The 19,901-nt window shown below is 43.9% G+C and overlaps 1 protein-coding gene and 1 long non-coding RNA gene across 3 annotated transcripts in view; one reads left to right on the top strand and one right to left on the bottom strand.

Moving 5' to 3' along the window:
• The window catches only part of CDHR3 (cadherin related family member 3), a 75,002-nt gene extending 56,518 nt beyond the window's left edge, over positions 1-18,484 (bottom strand). For both annotated transcript variants that reach the window (XR_014266951.1, XM_082473527.1), the window contains exons 1-2: positions 18,251-18,484; positions 3,855-4,054 (exon numbers count right to left, since the gene is read on the bottom strand). Coding sequence is in view for 1 of the 2 variants with exons in the window: in XM_082473527.1 (XP_082329653.1) it covers positions 3,855-4,054; positions 18,251-18,296 (246 nt within the window). In the remaining variant the exon portion in view is untranslated. The remainder of the gene's footprint in view (positions 1-3,854; positions 4,055-18,250) is intronic.
• The window catches only part of LOC309666310, a 72,648-nt gene continuing 62,059 nt past the window's right edge, over positions 9,313-19,901 (top strand). Inside the window, exon 1 of the long non-coding RNA XR_014267038.1 lies at positions 9,313-14,522. This is a non-coding gene — a long non-coding RNA (uncharacterized lncRNA). The remainder of the gene's footprint in view (positions 14,523-19,901) is intronic.

The raw sequence follows: 19,901 nt of genomic DNA on the forward strand, positions 1-19,901 counted from the left end.
GCTCGGACATCCCTCTTGGGAGGCAACAGTGAGGCAGCGCGGCTTGGGGGCGATGAGCAAGTGTTCTTGGGGCCAGCCTGCCTGACCTCAGATCTCAAGTCTGCCACCAATTAGCTGTGTGAACTTGGGCAAGTTGCTCAACCTCTCTATGCCTCAGTTTCCCCACCTTTAACATGCAAGTAATCATAGCGCACCACTTGATAGCATTGTTGTGAGGATTAAATGAATGCATTCACAAAATGTTTAGGGGAATTCCTGGCATGTGGTAAATGCTCCATAAATGCGAGTGGTCGTCATCATCATCACCATCAGCATTATTAACCCTCCTAACCCCCCACCCCTGAAGTCTCAGCAGCTCTGTCCAAAAGTAGGGCAGCCTGCCTCTGGCATGATTGGAGGTCACCCTCAGAAAGCCCTGCATGCCTGAGTCCCAAGGCCAACAGTGACCAGACCTCTGGGCCGGAGACCCCAGAACCTTATGGCTAGGTCATCCTGCAGAGTGTCAAGGAGGAGCCAGGTTCTGCCACAGAGATGGCGTTGTTGTGTTCTGTAGGAACAGCCCTTGTGAGCAGTTTGGGTTGGAGAATAGCAGCTTCTTGCAGGGGATGGTTGATAATACTGGGTGGTTTCTGGAGAGCAGCAACAAATTCTTAAGAACAGCTTCAGGGCGTGTGAACCTGTGGCCCATCCTAGTACCGACACGGGGTCCTGGGCAGCTGTGGTGCCAGGAGGGCACCAGGACTGGGGCTATACACTGAACACGTGACCTAGATCAGTGGAGAGGCTCAGAAATTCTCCATTTCTAGAGGTCAGGAACAGGATGGAATTCCTCCTTGACTGACAGCCCTGTTTGAATCACATGGAATGTGGGAAGGGCAGGTATGATAGCGGAGGATTTGGGGGCTCATGCAAGCAGGAGTAGATGTGCAGGGCAGTGTAGGGGACAGAGCCTGACACTGGGAATGGGAAGACCTGAGTCAAGTTCTTATTTCATCCTTTCTGGCTCTGTGATCTCAGACAAATCAGTTAACCTTGCTGTCTCTTTGTGACGTTATTTCTAGAATAGGGATTTGCAATTTTAATGGTGATAATATCAGTGTTAGTAGTAACAATTAAGAGACCAGGATGTGAATGTGCTTTTTTTCTTTTTAAACAGCCCTCATTTTTTTTTTTTTTTTCAGATTCCTGGGGGATATTTTTCTTTTTTCTTTTTTTTTCTTTTTTTAATTTTTATTTATTTATTTATTTATGGCTGCATTGGGTCTTCGTTTCTGTGTGAGGGCTTTCTCCAGTTGCGGCAAGCGGGGGCCACTCCTCATCACGGTGAGCGGGGCCTCTCACCATCGCGGCCTCTCTTGTTGCGGAGCACAGGCTCCAGACACGCAGGCTCAGTAATTGTGGCTCACGGGCCTAGTTGCTCCGTGGCATGTGGGATCCCCCCAGACCAGGGCTCGAACCCGTGTCCCCTGCATTGGCAGGCAGACTCTCAACCACTGCACCACCAGGGAAGCCCGCCAGCCCTCATTTTTTAAATTAATGTTTATTTATTTATGTATGTATGTATGTACGTATGTATTTATTTATTCGGCTGTGTCAGGTCTTAGTTGCGGCATGTGGGATTTTTCACTGTGGCGCGTGGGCTCTTCGTTGCAGCGCATGGGCTTCTCTCTAGTTGTGGTGTGCAGGCTCTAGAGCGTGCAGGCTCAGTAGCTGCAGCACGTGGGCTCTCTAGTTGTGGCACAGGCTCTAGAGCGCACAGGCTCAGTAGTTGCGACGTGCGGGCTTAGTTGCCCTGTGGCATGTGGATTTTAGTTCCCCGACCAGGGATCGAACCCAGGTCCCCTGCATTGGAAGGTGGCTTCTTAACCACTGGACCACCAGGGAAGTCACTGAATGTGCTTTAGAACATCTGCAAATCTGAAATAGCTTGGGCATCCTCATCATTAAAGGCTATAGACTATAAGAGGCTGAGAATGAGGGCTCTCAAGTGGAAATAACCCAAATGTCTGTCAACTGATGGACAAATAGACAAAATGTGGGATATCCATTCAGTGGAATATTATTCAGCCATTAAAAGGACTGAAGTACTGATCCATGCTACAACATGTGTGACCTTTGAAATTTTATGCTTAAGTGAAAAAAAGCCAGTCATTAAAAACCAAATACAATATGATTCCATTCATATGAAGGGGTCCAGAATAGGTAAATCCATTAAGACAGAAAGTAGTTTAGTGGTTCCCAGGGCCTGGGGGGATAGGAGACAGGGGAGCGACTGCTAATGGACTTGGGGTTTTGTTTTGGGGTGATGAAAACATTCTACAATTAGATCGTGGTGATGGTATGTGAATAGAGTAAAAACCACTGACTTGTGTACTTTAGACGGGTGAATTATATGCTATTCGTATTATTTCTCAATAGAGCTGTTTAGAAAAATAGTGAGAGCTCTAAAGCCAAACTACCTGCCTTCCAGTTTCAGCACAGCAGTAGCTGTACAGCCCAGGGCAAGTTATCTCACCTCTCTGTTAAATTTTGCATCATTTCCCCCATCTTTACAAAGGGGATAATCATACAAATAAAATCATTGGCTTGTTGTGAATATTACAAGAGTAAGCACATGTCAAGCACTTTCCACAGTGTCCGGTGTACACTACGTACTCTATAAGTGTAAGCAACTGGCAAGGCTTAGAGGCACAGATAAGCAGCAGCTGTTAAAGATGAACCAGATGTCAAGGGAGCAGGTAGGTAAGCAGGGAAGTCACAGAAGCAGTATGTGGGCCCTGGGAATGTACACTGGATGGTGAGGTGAAGTCTTCCTGAATGTGTGCTCCTTGCATACCAGAGGGCCCACCCCTGAGGTGCAGAGAATACCAGATGCTGGGCTTTGCCTTCAAGTCCTGGGCTCCACAGGTCTGCTCTGGGGCCCAGATATGCACACTTTTTGAAAGCTCCCCTAGTGGCTCTAATCATCAGCTGGGTTTAAGAACTCCTTATGTATCTCAGAGAGGCAACCGAGCCTAGACCAAGCAGGCCCACTGGGTCCCACCAGAAACCCAGAGCAATGGCAGGTGGGAGCAGGGGCAAAGCTGATGATGACTGTAGGAGGTCCCTATGCCCATTGAGGAATGAGGTAGGCCTGGGGGATAATGCAGTACAAGTGGGTCCAGACACCTAGACCCTAAAGACATCCTTAGAAGGCCTTTGAGGTTACCAGTAGACATGCAATCAGCAGGTTTGTCCTGCCTAAGGAGAAGTGAAAACTTTGGAAGAGACCCAAATGGCAAATTAGAAAACAGCAGCAGTGGCGTGGCTCTTGAATGTGAATGATTGGGTCTGAATTGTCCAAGAGGAAACCTTCACATAGTATGGCTGGACATCCAGACTTATATTTTTATTAAGGGTGCGTTCTTCCACATGAAATGTCTCCTCATAAATTTCCTTCTGAAAAATTACAGAACCATAGAAAAGAAGAATCACCAGGTACAAATTCATCAGGGCCTCGTTTTTAAGGAGATCATCACACAAACTGTCTCACCCAAAGAATTCAGTTACTGTCAGCACCTCTAACACCTGTTATCGTGTGAGGGTGGTTGGCCATAAGAAACAAACCTTTTATTTGTAACAAATTGAACATATTATTCATTTGGACTGAATTAAATGGAGAAAAAGTCCAAAGCTATAGGGGCATCTAGCACAGAGGGCTGTAGAATGCCCCAAACAGAATGCCCGAATCTTACAAGAGGGGAGATTAAACCAGGGAAAGAGGAGGAAATGATCACTGATCCAGAATCCCATCCACCCCATCTTCAGGACCCCTCTTTGTGAGCAGCTCCTATTGGGAGTAAGATGGTGCTTACCTCAAAGTCAGTGTCTGACAGCCAGTTCACCCTGAAGGCCTCAGTGAGGGGACTTGAGTTGATTAGGGGGAACCCTGGGATCACAGGTGACAGTGATGCTGATAATTTCACAGAAAACTTGTGCACTGAAGTCTCAGGTGGAGAATTCTCTGCCACGTTGCTTGTAGCAGGTAAGTGGATTAGGTGTAGTGCATGTCCCACTGCAGATTTAAAAAGGATGCAAAATGACATGAGCACAAAGCCTTGTGCTGGAAACAAGGACTTAGCAGCTTGGTCTGTGGCTTCAACTCGTAGCTCAGGGCAACACTGGAACCTGGTCACTCCCCAAGAATGAAGACTCTTGCCAAGAGCTGGAAACAGGAATGCGAGATCATCTCAAAGCCAAGAAAACAACCACCACCAAACAACCATGAAATCTGCTTCTGTCATTCTGGAAATAACGCTGCTGTCTTTCTTTTGTCTCTCTGCTTCCTTTCTGGTTTCTCCAAGCCTTTGTGAAGAGCCAGGGAGAGGGAAATGAGATGCCTTAGAAGACAGACACCCCTTGGAGGACCCAGTCTGGCCATGGCATCCTCTGTCTTACAAGGGCCAGGGAGTCTCTAAGAATTCATTTTCCTTCTCGGTGTCAGTGTTTGATTCAGAGGCCATTGAGAATGGAGTGTGCATGACTGGAGAACTCCAAAATCATGCCAGCTCTCCCCACATCCCTAAGGAATCTCACGGACAATGACTTGTTATTACTGGATGCTGTGGGCGTCATGGAGAGGGTCGATCAGTACATCATGCTCGATAGAGTGACTCCCATTTCACAGAGAAGGTAGTGAGAGACTCAGGGCAGGCCCGTGAATTACCTTGGACTGCATTACAAACAGGGAATGTTATGATGTCAGAGAAAATGTGTTTCTTCCAGGAAAGCCTCAGGACAGTCTAAGGTCTCCTTGACAGTCTGCAGGATTTTGCCAGCACAGAGGAGAGCAGTGGATCATATTCTTTATGCTTCCATAATGATGGTTCCTGTAAGAGTTGAATAGTGCCCCCCCAAATTCATGGCCTCCCAGAACCTCAGAATGTACCTTATCTGCAAATAGAGTCTTTGTAAATGTAGTTAGTTAAGAGGAGGTCGTGCTGGATTAGAGTGGGCCCCAAATGTAGTGAGTGGTGTCCTTGTAAGAACAGGATAGGACACAGAGACACACACAGAAGGAAGAAGCCCATGTTAGGAAAGAGGCACAAACTGAAGTGATGTAGCTACAAGCCAAGGCATGGCAAGCAACCCCCAGAAACCAGGAGGTAGGCCTGGAGCAGATTCTCCCTCAGAGTCTCTGGAAGGAACCAATCCTGTTAACACCTTGATTTCAGACTTCTGGGCTCCTTAACTGTGAGAGAATAAATTTCTGCTGCTTTAAGCTGTTCAGTTTATGGTAATTTGTTACGGCAGCCCTAGGAAATTAATACAGTTACCACTTATCCAATGGTCCAAATAAATGCATCATGTAAAATACTTTCTCTCATTTACTCCTCAGAATAATCCTCTCAGATAAATATTAGTGTCATCGTTTTACAGATGAGGAAACCAAGCTGAAGGACACATGGTGAATAATAAGTAATGAAGCCAAAATTTACACTGAGGTCTTGCTTCTCAGCCAGCTTCCCACCTTGGCCACCTTTAGCCACTGGGGACAAAAATTCCTGGAATGGGAGGAGGTAGGGGGGGACAGTAGAAAGATCTGAAAGGTGCAAAATTTCTAGAAACCAACAAGCCATGGGAAAATGTTGGCTTTTATAAGAGAATGTTTTTATTTCAAATTTGGGGGAGGGCATGCAGAGAGGTAGGTAGAAATGCAGGAGGAAATGAAATATAAACACATTCACCGATACAAGCTTTCCTAAATCTAAAATCATCTGATTTCGTTTAGAGACTAAAATGCATTATGCATAAGTTATTTTTTGCTGGCAGCATTACCCGGTTTTATGGAGAAGGACTGTGCAAGGACTCAGAAATATCAAAACAGCTGAGGTTTAGGGTGATGTGAATACAAATGGATTTTTTTAATCTATTAAAATTGACTTCAATATTAGAGCATTCTTGTGATTAAAAAACCAGCAGCAAAGTAGTATGCCTGGAGTATTTAGAGGCAAAAAGTTCCCCAAAATAGTTTTTCAAAATGAGAAAAATAATCAACTGCTGTGGTGGGTTGGGTTTTGTGGGTATAATTCCCTCAAGCCCTCTTTTCCCACCACTGGAATCTCCACCCCACTCCCCCAAGCTGTTCACAAGAGTGTTCCTTCCCAGCTCAGCAGGGCAAGATGGTCATGAGCAAAATGAAAGGTTGGCAATTTGTGTCCAAGGACCCCACCCCTGACCTGATCTTGCCCCCTCCCACTCACCCCAGTGATTCGTGCCCCTCTTGCCAACGAGGAAGGAGGCCTCTGAGCACGTTTAAGCAAAGATGTAACTCACTACATTTTTCTCAAGAATACCCTGGGGTAAGGTAGTGCCCAGCCCAAAGGAACAGACTGAAACTAGTAACCACTCGCCTTCACTGGGCACCTACTCACTGGGCATCATGCTAGGTGGTCCCCGGTTGTAGGTATTGCTGCCACCATTTCACACACCTGAGACTACACACCCAGTAAGTGGCCATGGGGGGCTCTGGCTCATGCATCTGGGTCTGTAGATAACAGACTGCATGTCCCCCACTACGGACAGTCTGCTGCTCCATGCTCATCAGGTGACCCTGCATGTGGGATGCATCGTGGTTATTCTATGATCTGGTAACAGCATAGCAAGATAGTGCTGGGAGCTGGTAAGAGATTGGACCCATGACCAAGATGTTAGATTTGGGTGATGTGATCTGTAAGAGGCCATTTGGGGGAACAGCATAAGGCATGGTGCTGGAGTATTAGCTTGATATGGGCTCGGCTATGAGAGGCTTGCTAAGCCCTACTCAGGGCTCCCCACAGCCTCACCTTGAACAGATAGATTACCACAGCCACCAACCTTGCTGCGTGTCCTGTGGCAAACTGGAGAGGCCGTGCTCCCCAAATATCTCCAGCTGAAGCTCCTAGTTTGCTTCATGGGGAGTGTATCCATTGATCTTGTTGCATTAATTATAACTTGGATAAGCCCTAGGTTTGAGAGGCTAATTCTGTGGAAGAACCAACCTTCCAATCCAAGTCTTTGACTCCAAGGACAGGACTCCTTTGCATGGCTCCATGCTGCCTCCTTACACTTATAGAGCTTGTTGTGCTCTTCCCTGAGTAGTCCCGTTTCACATAGCAGTGAGGGAAATATTTCGGAGGGAGAAGTGGATCTATCCAGTGGCCCTTAAGCACTCTGTGTTGAGAACTACCTATTCCATGTATGGATAAAACCAGGCTGTGTCATTGAACATGCCTTTTCTGCTGACATTCTTGCCGGAGCTGTTCTGCTCTTCATCTGGAGGCCTCTCTTCCCAGGAAAAAGTTATATATGCCAGGGTCATGTAACTGAACCCTAAAAACTTTGAGGCAGACACTCCAGGGACACTGATAAGAAAGGTGGCCAAGCTTGGATCTCCCAACTCTTAGTCCAACACCCACTTTCTCCAGCTTCCTTGCTATTAAAAGCAGTAGTAGCAGTATTAAAGCAATAGTAATAATAATAATTAGTGGCTAGGGTCCACACCCTAAAGATAGAGCAATTAATAAGATATAAAATTCACCAAATATTCAATTCATTCATTCTAAGATAAGTTTAAGGGATGTCACCAGAGAGACAAGATCCAGCCTCATCCACCAGAACACAGGCACCAGTCCCCTCCACCAGGAAGCCTACACAACCCACTGAACCAACCTTAGCCACTGGGGGCAGACACCAAAAACAACGGGAACTACAAACCTGCAGCCTGCGAAAAGGAGACCCCAAACACAGTAAGTTAAGCAAAATGAGAAGACAGAGAAATACACAGCAGATGAAGGAGCAAGGTAAAAACCCACCAGACCAAACAAATGAAGAGGAAATAGGCAGTCTACCTGAAAAAGAATTCAGAGTAATGAGAGTAAAGATAATCCAAAATCTTGGAAATAGAATGGAGAAAATACAAGAAACGTTTAACAAGGACCTAGAAGAACTAAAGAGCAAACAAACAATGATGAATGACACAATAAATGAAATTAAAAATTCTCTAGAAGGAATCAATAGCAGAATAACTGAGGCAGAAAAACGGATAAGTGACCTGGAAGATAAAATAGTGACAATAACTACCGCAGAGCAGAATAAAGAAAAAAGAATGAAAAGAATTGAGGACAGTCTCAGAGACCTCTGGGACAACATTAAATGCACCAACATTTGAATTATAGGGGTCCCAGAAGAAGAAGAGAAAAAAAAAAAGGGACTGAGAAAATATTTGAAGAGATTATAGTTGAAAACTTCCCTAATTTGGGAAAGGAAATAGCCACCCAAGTCCAGGAATTGCAGGGAGTCTCATACACGATAAATCCAAGGAGAAACACGCCAAGACACATATTAATCAAACTATAAAAAATTAAATACAAAGAAAAAATATTAAAAGCATCAAAGGAAAAGCAACAAATAACATACAAGGGAATCTCCATAAGGTTAACAGCTGATCTTTCAGCAGAAACTCTGCAAACCAGAAGGGAGTGGCAGGACATATTTAAAGTGATGAAAGGGAAAAACCTACAACCAAGATTACTCTACCCAGCAAGGATCTCATTCAGATTTGATGGAGAAATTAAAACCTTTGCAGACAATCAAAAGCTAAGAGAATTCAGCACCACCAAACCAGCTCTACAACAAATGCTAAAGGAACTTCTCTAGGCAGGAAACACAAGAGAAGGAAAAGGCCTACAATAACAAACCCAAAACAATTAGGAAAATGGTAATAGGAACATACATATCGATAACTACCTTAAATGTAAATGGATTAAATGCTCCAACCAAAAGACATAGACTGGCTGAATGGATACAAAAACAACACCTGTATATATGCTGTCTACAAGAGACCCACTGCAGACCTAGGGACACATACAGACTGAAAGTGAGGGGATGGAATAAGATATTCCATGCAAATGGAAATCAAAAGAAAGCTGGAGTAGCAATTCTCATATCAGACAAAATAGACTTTAAAATAAAGACTATTACAAGAGACAAAGAAGGACACTACATAATGATCAAGGGATCAATCCAAGAAGAAGATATAACAATTGTAAATATTCATGCACCCAACATAGGAGCACCTCAATACATAAGGCAAATGCTAACAGCCATAAAAGGGTAAGTCGACAGTAACAATCATAGTAGGGGACTTTAACACCCCACTTTCACCAATGGACAGATCATCCAAAATGAAAATAAAGAAGGAAACACAAGCTTTAAATGATACATTAAACAAGATGGACTTAATTGATATTTATAGGACATTCCATCCAAAAACAACATAATACATTTTCTTCTCCCGTGCTCATGGAACATTCTCCAGGATAGATCATATCTTGGGTCACAAATCAAGCCTTGGTAAATTTAAGAAAATTGAAATCATGTCAAGTATCTTTTCCAACCACAATGCTATGAGACTAGATATCACTTACAGGAAAAAAATCTGTAAAAAATACAGACACATGGAGGCTAAATAATACACTACTAAATAACCAAGAGATCACTGAAGAAATCAAAGAGGAAATCAAAAACTACCTAGAAACAAATGACAATGAAAACACGGCAACCCAAAACCTATGGGATGCAGCAAAAGCAGTTCTAAGAGGGAAGTTTATAGCAATACAATCCTACCTCAAGAAACAAGAAACATCTCAAATAAACAACCTAACCTTACACCTAAGCAATTAGAGAAAGAAGAACAAAAAAAACCCAAAGTTAGCAGAAGGAAAGAAATCGTAAAGATCAGACCAGAAATAAATGAAAAATAAATGAAGGAAACAATAGCAAAGATCAATAAAACTCAAAGCTGGTTCTTTGAGAAGATAAGCAAAATGATAAACCATTAGCCAGACTCATCAAGAAAAAGAGGGAGAGGATTCAAATCAATAAAATTAGAAATGAAAAAGGAGAAGTTACAACAGACACCACAGAAATACAAAGCATCCTAAGAGACTACTACAAGCAACTCTATGCCAATAAAATGGACAACCTGGAAGAAATGGACAAATTCTTAGAAAGGTACAACCTTCCAAGACTGAACCAGGAAGAAACAGAAAATGTAAACAGAGCAATCACAAGCACTGAAATTGAAACTGTGATTAAAAATCTTCCAACAAACAAAAGCCCAGGACCAGATGGCTTCACAGGCGAATTCTATCAAACATTTAGAGAAGAACTAACACCTATCCTTCTCAAACTCTTACAAATTATAGCAGAGGGAGGAACACTCCCAAGCTCATTCTCTGAGCCACCATCACCCTGATACCAAAACCAGAAAAAGATGTTACAAAAAAAGAAAACTACAGGCCAATATCACTGATGAACATAGATGCAAAAATCCTCAACAAAATACTAGCAAACAGAATCCAACAGCACACTAAAAGGATCATACACCATGATCAAGTGGGATTTATCCCAGGAATGCAAGGATTCTTCAATATCCTCAAATAAATCAATGTGATATACCATATTAACAAATTGAAGTAGAAAAACCATATGATTATCTCAATAGATGCAGAAAAAGCTTTTGACAAAATTCAACACCCATTTATGATAAAAACCCTCCAGAAAGTAGACATAGAGGGAACTTACCTCAACATAATAAAGGCCATATATGACAAACCACAGCCAACATCATTCTCAATGGTGAAAAACTGAAACCATTTCCAGTAAGATCAGGAACAAGACAAGGTTGCCCACTCTCACCACTATTATTCAACATAGTTTTGAAAGTTTTAGCCACAGCAATCAGAGAAGAAAAAGAAATAAAAGGATCCAAATCAGAAAAGAAGAAGTAAAAGTGTCACTGTTTGCAGATGACATGATACTATACATAGAGAATCCTAAAGATGCTACCAGAAAACTACTAGAGCTGATCAATGAATTTGGTAAAGTAGCAAGATACAAAATTAATGCACAGAAATCTCTTTCATTCCTGTACACTAATGATGAAAAAATCTGAAAGAGAAATTAAGGAAACACTCCCATTTACCATTGCAACAAAAAGAATAAAATACCTAGGGATAAACCTACCTAAGGAGACAAAAGACCTGTATGCAGAAAACTATAAGACACTGATGAAAGAAATTAAAGATGATACAAACAGATGGAGAGATATACCATGTTCTTGGATTAGAAGAATCAACATTGTGAAAATGACTATACTACCCAAAGCAATCTACAGATTCAATGCAATCCCTATCAAACTACCAATGGCATTTTTCACAGAACTAGAGCAAAAAATTTCACAATTTGTATGGAAACACAAAAGACCCCGAATAGCCAAAGCAATCTTGAGAAAGAAAAACAGAGCTGGAGGAAGGAGGCTCCTGGACTTCAGACTATACTACAAAGCTACAATAATCAAGACAGTATGGTACTGGCACAAAAACAGAAATATAGATCCATGGAACAGGATAGAAAGCCCAGAGATAAACCCATGCACATATGGTCACCTTATTTTTGATAAAGGAGGCAAGAATATACACTAGAGAAAAGACAGCCTCTTCAATAAGTGGTGCTGGGAAAACTGGACAGCTACATGTAAAAGAATGAAATTGGAACACTCCATAACACCATACACAAAAATAAACTCAAAATGGATTAAAGACCTAAATGTAAGGCCAGACACTGTCAAACTCTTAGAGGAAAACATAGGCAGAACACTCTATGACATAAATCACAGCAAGATCCTTTTTGACCCACCTCCTAGAGAAATGGAAATAAAAACAAAAATAAACAAATGGGACCTAAAGAAGCGTAAAAGCTTTTGCACAGCAAAGGAAACCATAAGATGAAAAGACAACCCTCAGAATGGGATAAAATATTTGTAAACAAAGCAACTGACAAAGGATTAATCTCCAAAATATACAAGCAGCTCAGGCAGCTCAATACCAAAAAAACAAACAACCCAATCCAAAAATGGGCAGAAGACCTAAATAGACATTTCTCCAAAGAAGATATACAGATTGCCAACAAACACATGAAAGGATGCTCAACATCACTAATTATTAGAGAAATGCAAATCAAAACTGGAATGAGGTATCATCTCTGGTCAGAATGGCCATCATCAAAAAATCTATGAACAATAAATGCTGGAGAGGGTGTGGTGAAAAGGGAACCCTCTTGCCCTGTTGGTGGGAATGTAAGTTGATACAGCCACTATGGAGAACAGTATGGAGGTTCCTTAAAAAACTAAAAATAAAACTACCATATGACCCAGCATTCCCACTACTAGGCATATACCCTGAGAAAACCATAATTCAAAAAGAGTCATGTACCACAATGTGCATTGCAGCTCTATTTACAATAGCCAGGACATGGAAGCAACCTAAGTGTCCATCGACAGATGAGTGGATAAAGAAGATGTGGCACATATATACAATGGACTATTACTCAGCCATAAAAGGAAACGAAATTGAGTTATTTGTAGTGAGATGGATGGACCTAGAGTCTGTCATACAAAGTGAAGTAAGTCAGAAAGAGAAAAATAAATACCGTATGCTAACACATATATATGGAATCTAAAAAAAAGAAAAAAAAAAGGTTCTGAAAAACCTAGGGGCAAGACAGGAATAAAGATGCAGAGGTAGAGAATGGACTTGAGGACATGGGGAGGGGGAAGGATAAGCTGGGACAAAGTGAGAGAGTGGCATGGGCATATATACACTACCAAATGTAAAATAGATAGCTAGTGGGAAGCAGCCACATAGCACAGGGAGATCAGCTCAGTGCTTTGTGACCACCTAGAGGGGTGGGATAGGGACGGTGGGAGGGAGACGCAAGAGGGAGGAGATATGGGGATATAAGTATACGTATAGCTAACTCACTTTGTTTTAAAGCAGAAACTAACACCATTGTAAAGCAGTTATACTCCAGTAAAGACGTTAAACTTTCTTTTCCTTTTTTTTTTTTTAAGGAATGTGTCCAAAGGCACCCACCTAATCAGTGGCAGAGGGAAGGTTGGGAGCCAGGGGCCCACTCTCCCTAAGACATCATTCACTTTCCTTTCGAGACGGGTGTTCCAAACTTTCTCTGGTGGTCTGAGTGCTTGAGAGCAAGAAAGAGGCTTTAATGGAATTTGACTTACACATGCATCTTAATTAAGAAGCAAATTATAATTGCTTGATGGGTACACTTTCAAAAAGAAAAAGCACAAAAAAAGGTTTATTATCAGTCACTGAGCCCACTGAAACATCTAGCTTGTGGTTGAGAGCTGGCTGGATGATGGGCTCGCTCGTTTCCAAATGAGCAAAACCACTGCCTTGCCAGAAAGGAACCAAGGAGGGCCCCTCCCTGGAGCACGTGTGGGGACAATGAAGGCCTCCGCAGCCTCGGTTCCAGGGGAGGAAGCTGACCACCTGGGTCTCTGACACCAAAGTTGTTGACGTGGTCCAGGAAGTGTGGGGCAATGCCATCTTCTCCCTCCGGGGATGCAGCAGCTCTTACTTACCGCTCTGCTTTCGGTACACAGGGCAGGTCTCACCTGAGGTGATAAATACCTCTTCAATCTCTCTATTAACCAATCCAAATGGTAGTGAAAGAAGTCAGAGGAGTGTTGTGAAAAGAGAAAGGGATTTGGAATCAGAGCTGATTTGTGCCTTGCTGCTACTTGACTGTGTGACCTTGGGCTGATCCCTTAACTTCTGTTGGGCCCCCTGTCAACTCTATCTCTCAGGGCTGTGTTGCTACACTGACAGTAGCCATTAAACACTTCTAATTGTTCAATTGTTCAAGAAGACGCACAGGACCCAAATGAGAATGCTTCCACATCTACAGTTGGTTACAGAAAGAGGATACGGTATAGCAACAACATTAAAGTAAGGGTGTGCATCCCAGCTGAACACGGCCTCGTAGCAAGAGGACGGGAGAGGCCCGGTGCCAGCTCCTGCTGTCCTCTTGTCCCTAAGGGCCACAACAAAGTGCACGTGCTCAGATCAGGAACCACCAACATAGTCGCTGATACCCTGGAAACAGTGAGCCCAAGTTAGAGTCTCTGCTGGAACTGTTTCTATTTTGATGCTCATGTAGGTACCATCCTGTTACATAACCAGCGCCGAGAGCAGAGCCCTCTGAGGCGCTCACCGAGGCCAGGTGCCAATCATCCGTCTCTCCGTCATCAATAACAATGCTTCCAGGCCGCTGCAAACCGTCCCCAAACTCCCGGAACCCGTGGTTACAAAGCAGTGCTATTAATCAGCAGGCTTCCTGCCTTGAACGGGAGTCAGCTCTGTGCAGGAACTTTACCAAAGCCACTCAGACTAATTGCAGCCCTACTGGAATTCACTCTCACAGGTACTGTATAAGAAAATGCATACACTCAACATACTATAAAATATTATACAATGTTGTTGTTTCACTATATGCAACGTCTTCCTATCCTATGTCTTTTATTTCCACAGTGTATGCCTTCCTGGATGGGATGCTCACCCACCCACTTTGGGGGGTTGATTCATGCCCCGCAAAGGCTAATAGAAGGGAGCCCTTAGTAGGACACAGAAGAAAGGATGGTGAGTCTTGTAATGATTCTGTAAAATCTGCACTTATGCCTACAGTGCAAATGGCACTAGGTCATCATTAGCGAGAGGGGGGGTTGTTCGTCTGGCCACATCACTCTGGTGCTGGCCTGAGGAGGGCTGGCTTCTCGCAAACCTCCTCCAGTTCCTTGGAGGTGGAAAAGCAGGCAGATTCCAGGAAGTGAGTGCTTCAGCTGGAGGTGAGGGGGAGACAACCCGGTTGCCATGGAAAAGGAAGAGGGAGGGAGGACTGAGGGGAGGGATGGCCTTTTGCTTCTCTGAGGTTGTCTGAATAGGAAAGTGACATGAAAGAAAAAGTAGAAACTTTTTGTAATGTTCTTTGGATCCCATACAAAGGATTAATCACTCACAGAAAGACTTTCTGGAAATGGACTATACCTTCCTGCCTTTTCAAATTAATAAGAGCATTCAGGAGGGGTTGCACCTGCTTCCTCAAGCAGCAAAATACACTGAGCCTGGGGCCTCTTTTGATTCCTGACACCACCTAGCAGGCGTCTAGGCCCAGATGGCAGACTTGGGGATTGTCCTAGAGAGACCAAGATGGCCTCACACCTGGTGCTCTGTGGACAAAACTCAGGTCAATGGGCCTGGTAACTTTTTCATGTTCATGCGGGTCTTCCAGCTACCAAGGAGCCCTTCTTTCATTAAACACACTGGTACTTTTCATTTCCCTGAGACTCAGACAAAACCTAGTTCCCTGGAGACTTTCTCAAAGTGGAGACAACTTCAGTGTGCAGTGGATTTAAATACACCAAGGGGCCTTTGCTAAGTCCTCTATCTCCCAGGAATGACACATGGTCCTTTGGTACGGATGGAGCCAGAGATTGTTTCATCTCAACTCTTTCCCCTGCTACAGTTGGGGGTCTTGTGTAGTTTATGTTCTTTTAGGGCCTTCCTTTCTAAGTTGTCACTGGAACGGGACACTTTAGCATCCCAAAGAGAAAATGTTTTCTTTCCCTCATCTTAATAGGAGGTGAAAAAGACAGAAGCCAATCTCAGTGCCAATATTAAGCAGGCAGATGATTTAATTTCTGCATTTAGGGGATATCAGTAAATGTGGGGGAAAAAACAGGTCCCCAAAGGGATAATGATCAACAAAAACAACATTTATTAGCTACCCTATATGTGTTGGCACTCAGGGACCACAGAGCAAAAAGAAACGTGAAACCTCTAATTGCAGGGCTGACGTTCCACTTGAGGAGACAGGGCAGACACATAACGGATGAATTATAGTATAACTCCTGCTACCTTTCATTGAGCACTTACTCTGTGTTAGGCTCTGTACTAAACCCTTAAAACGCATTTCTTGTGCAGACGAAAGGAGCTCCAGGGTGCAGCAGGGAGAGTGTGCACCAAGAGCTAGGGCAATCTGGGAAGGCTCCATGGAGGAGGTTGGGCCTGACTGGGCCTTGGAGGATGCATAGGAGTTAGACCAAATGAGAGGAAAAAGGATACTGGAGAATGTTACTTTGTTTGAGATTATTTTGGTGATGCGTGTTTCCAATTCCCCGAAGGCAGGGACTGGTGTGGCTGTTCCCCTCCCCCAATTCTCTGTGACCCTGATGTTTCTGAGATCAAGAGTAAGGATCAGGTTCTCAGACTCACCTAAGAAGGTGAGAGAGCAACAGTCTGCATCACAGCAGACCTTCCAAAAAATAGGATTTGACCTGTGGAAGCAAAAGTGCAGTACAGTGCATGGTCTTTTGGAGAGAGAGGGATTGGAATGTGGTTTTTATAAAGAATCTCAAGTATTTCTTGCAAACTTTTGTGATCTGTTCCTTTCACACATCTGATGAGAAGCTTCCAAATGATAGTGTTTCAGTATAAGATGCTGGGTTCTTCCTAACCTCACTCTTCCCCCAATGACAATAAAAGTCACCTCTTAACTCAAATGATTATGATCCTAAAAGCCTATATTTCTGGGAAAATCTCCAATGTTTACTTCAAGTGAGAGTCTGAGAAGCTCAAGGCCCAGCTTCACACTCACAGTTTCTCCTGCCCTCTAAAATCCCAAGGTTAAAGACAGTTCAATATTATTAGGAAACCGTGATTTATTTATGTTATTAACAGATCAAAGAGGAAAATCAAGTGGTCCTTTCTATAGATCTTGAAAAAACATCTGATTTAAAAATCCATTTTGATTTACAAGCAAATAGCCTAAATAAGAATAAAAGCTATCTCCTTAACATATAAAACATACCCAAAACTATTTCATACCAAAAGCTAACGTCATGCTTCATGGAGAACAAGACAAGAGTATACACTCATCATTATTGAACAACAATCTGAAGGTACAGGCCCCGTAGTTGGATAAGAGAAAGAAATAAGAAATTAAAAAAAAACAAGCGAGGAATTGGGCTTCCCTGGTGGTGCAGTGGTTGAGAATCCGCCTGCCAATGCAGGGGACACGGGTTCGAACCCTGGTCTGGGAAGATCCCACATGCTGCGGAGCAACTGGGCCCGTGAGCCACAACTACTGAGCCTGCGCGTCTGGAGCCTGTGCTCCGCAACAAGAGAGGCCACGATAGTGAGAGGCCCGCACACCACGATGAAGAGTGGCCCCCGCTTGCTGCAACTAGGGAAAGCCCTCGCACAGAAATGAAAACCCAACACAGCCAAAAATAAATAAATAAATAAATAAATAAATTTCAATTAAAAAAAACAAGCGAGGAAAAGAACAAATATTTATCATCTTCAAACCTGGAAAATGCATGAGACTCAACTGAAACATCATTACAAATAATAAGATAATTCATCAAAAAACTTCCATACATTATATAACAATCAACTGAAAGATAAGAGGGAAGAGAAAATTCCATTTACAACTGCTAAAGAGAAAAAGAACTAGAAATAAACAATCAGAATGTGCAAGATCTATATGGAGGAAAAAAAATCTCAAAATACTCCTGAGAAAACAAATGAAGACTTGAACAAGTTTCTAGAGCCCTGTTCTTGGATAGGAAGACTCAACGTCGTACATAATAATCACTAACATTTACTAAGCATTTACTAGGTACCAGACACTCCTCTAAGCATTTTTACTATATAACTCATCAAAGATGTAAATTATCCCTAAATTAATCTGCAAATTTAACATGATTGAAATCCATACATAATGCATATACTACCTATTCAAAAATAAGATTTAATTTTAAAAGCTCAGTTTAAGTAATCCAAGCTGACAACACTGAAAAATCATCCAAGATTCTTGAAGCTCTTGAATTAGGAAGAGGGAGTGCCAGAAGCACGAGGTGAATCTTTGGCTTCTATCAGAAATTTTCTTTGCTCAAGACTGAGACACTAGCCCCTCAGTACCTCGGTTTTCCCATAGGGTGATTTGCAACCTCAGTTTGCCCCTAGAAGGCTCCAGAGTAAGGCCAGAATCTCCACAAAGACTGGCTGACATACATAAAAAGCCCTACTAGGAAAATTCTTTTCCCAATTTTAGGTCTTGAAAGGACCACACAGGCCAGTTAGCACAAGAGGGGAAGTGAAGTCTGTATGAACATTGATTAGATGGTGGCTTTTTGGGTACCCTCTTCTCCAGATACGCCATCCCAGCCTCTCAGGGCTCCCTGATGCTGAGAAGCCCACACTTGAACAAAGCCTCCCAGAGGCAATTTCCTCTTTGGGGACTTTATCGCACAATGATATCAAGCAAACTGAATGGACCAAGACAGGTGGCAAAACGGAGTTCCTACCTGACAGGGCGCCCAGGAGAAGCAGTAAGAGGACGGCCTCCTGCATCTTTAGTTCACTTCTGTGCACCCTTCCAGCGTGTTATCCAGGACCTGAAACCTGCCTTACACCCAGAGTCTATTCCAGGTGCCACTCACCTTCCCCTCCTGGTTTTGTTACCATGCGAGAAATCAAACAGAGGCTTTAGTGTCACTAAGGGAGACTCCAAACACCACAGGACTATTTGTTCTTTGATTCCCCCCTTCTATGACCGCATGGTACCAAGAGGCCAGCCAACCAGCCCTGGTCAGCTAGGAGGCCATCTTAAAAGTCCACACCCACCATGCATCTGCACAGAGAACCCCAGAAGAAAAGTCAAAAGAGCAAAGAAAGAGTGGATGGTAAAAGCTGGACATAAACAGAGTCATCCATGATGGGCTCCCTGTCACCAGGCACATTGTCATTCTCGGAAACAGGGGTAGGCAAGTAGGAATTTTTCTGCTGTCCTGAATTGATGAGTCAGACTCAGAGTTGGAGACTAAAGCACTCATTCTAAAGAGAGGAGCCAAAAAATAAATAAATAACTAAAAATAAATAAAATAAAGAGAGGAACCAAGAGCTGGGGCCAGACCCCTCCTCAAGGCAAACCTGCAACCGTAGACACTGCCCTTTGACTCCATCCACTGCCCCTCAAGCCCTCAAAGATGTCAGTGGAGGAAGATTTTGGAGGAAGCTTCTGCCCACTGGGGGGTGATGTGGCCCATCCCTTGGGGCCAGGTGTTGCCCTGTGCAGTGCTTTCATGCCCCATGCAGCCCTGTGCCAGGCTACAAGGCCCAGTGAGTGAAGCACAGCTCGTTCCAGCCTCCACCCAGACAAGGAGCAGTGGCCGTGCAGAGGGAAGGTGGTGGTGGAGCAGCCCATGCCCTCAACATGGGGCAGGAGGAAGACAGTGGACACAGTGGAAGGAAGCAGGACTTGGACCCTCTCTCCTGCTCCTTTCACTCGAGAACTGCTTGCTGGGAGAGGGACGCCCAGCAGCCCAAGGCTGGTGGCAGGGGATGGATGGGGGCATTGTTCCTCCCCACCAGGGACGTGAGCCGCGGGGAGACCCTCAGGTGCTCTGAAGAGCACGTGTGCCCCACTAGTGAACCAGCATTTGGATACACAGAGGTCACCCCTGGCCAGTTAGTCTGTATGAACCCAGAGAGCTACCACAACCAATCGAGGGAGACAGCAAGGAGGGCCAGCTAGGGAGCCACGCTCACCCCCTTTCCTCTCCCTCCTCCCCACCTTCTCCCCCAGGGCAAGGGAGCCGGACCACACCCCACGCCCAGGCGCCAAGGCTGCAGCAGGGGAGAGGCTGGAAATGAGGTCTGAGTTTGAGATGGAAGCTGTGACTATCAAGGACGATGACTAACTGAAAGTAACCAGGAAGCAAGCTATTAAGAAACGAGAAAGGGAGATGTAACAGAGGCAGATTAAAAACGATGACTGGAGGAAAAATAAAACCATTTCTGTTTATATGCCTCTGGATTGAAACTGCTAAATAAACCGGTTACAGCCCTTTCTGGGCACAAGGAAACTAAGGCTCGGAGAGGATGAGTAACTTGCCCATCACGTCCAAATCCTCATCGAGCCCCTTCTAGCCTCCACAGTGCCCCATGTAGCTTCTT

Source organism: Balaenoptera physalus (genome assembly GCF_965194825.1).
Source record: "Balaenoptera physalus genome assembly, chromosome: 8".
In the NCBI taxonomy this organism is placed as follows: Eukaryota; Metazoa; Chordata; class Mammalia; order Artiodactyla; family Balaenopteridae; genus Balaenoptera; species Balaenoptera physalus.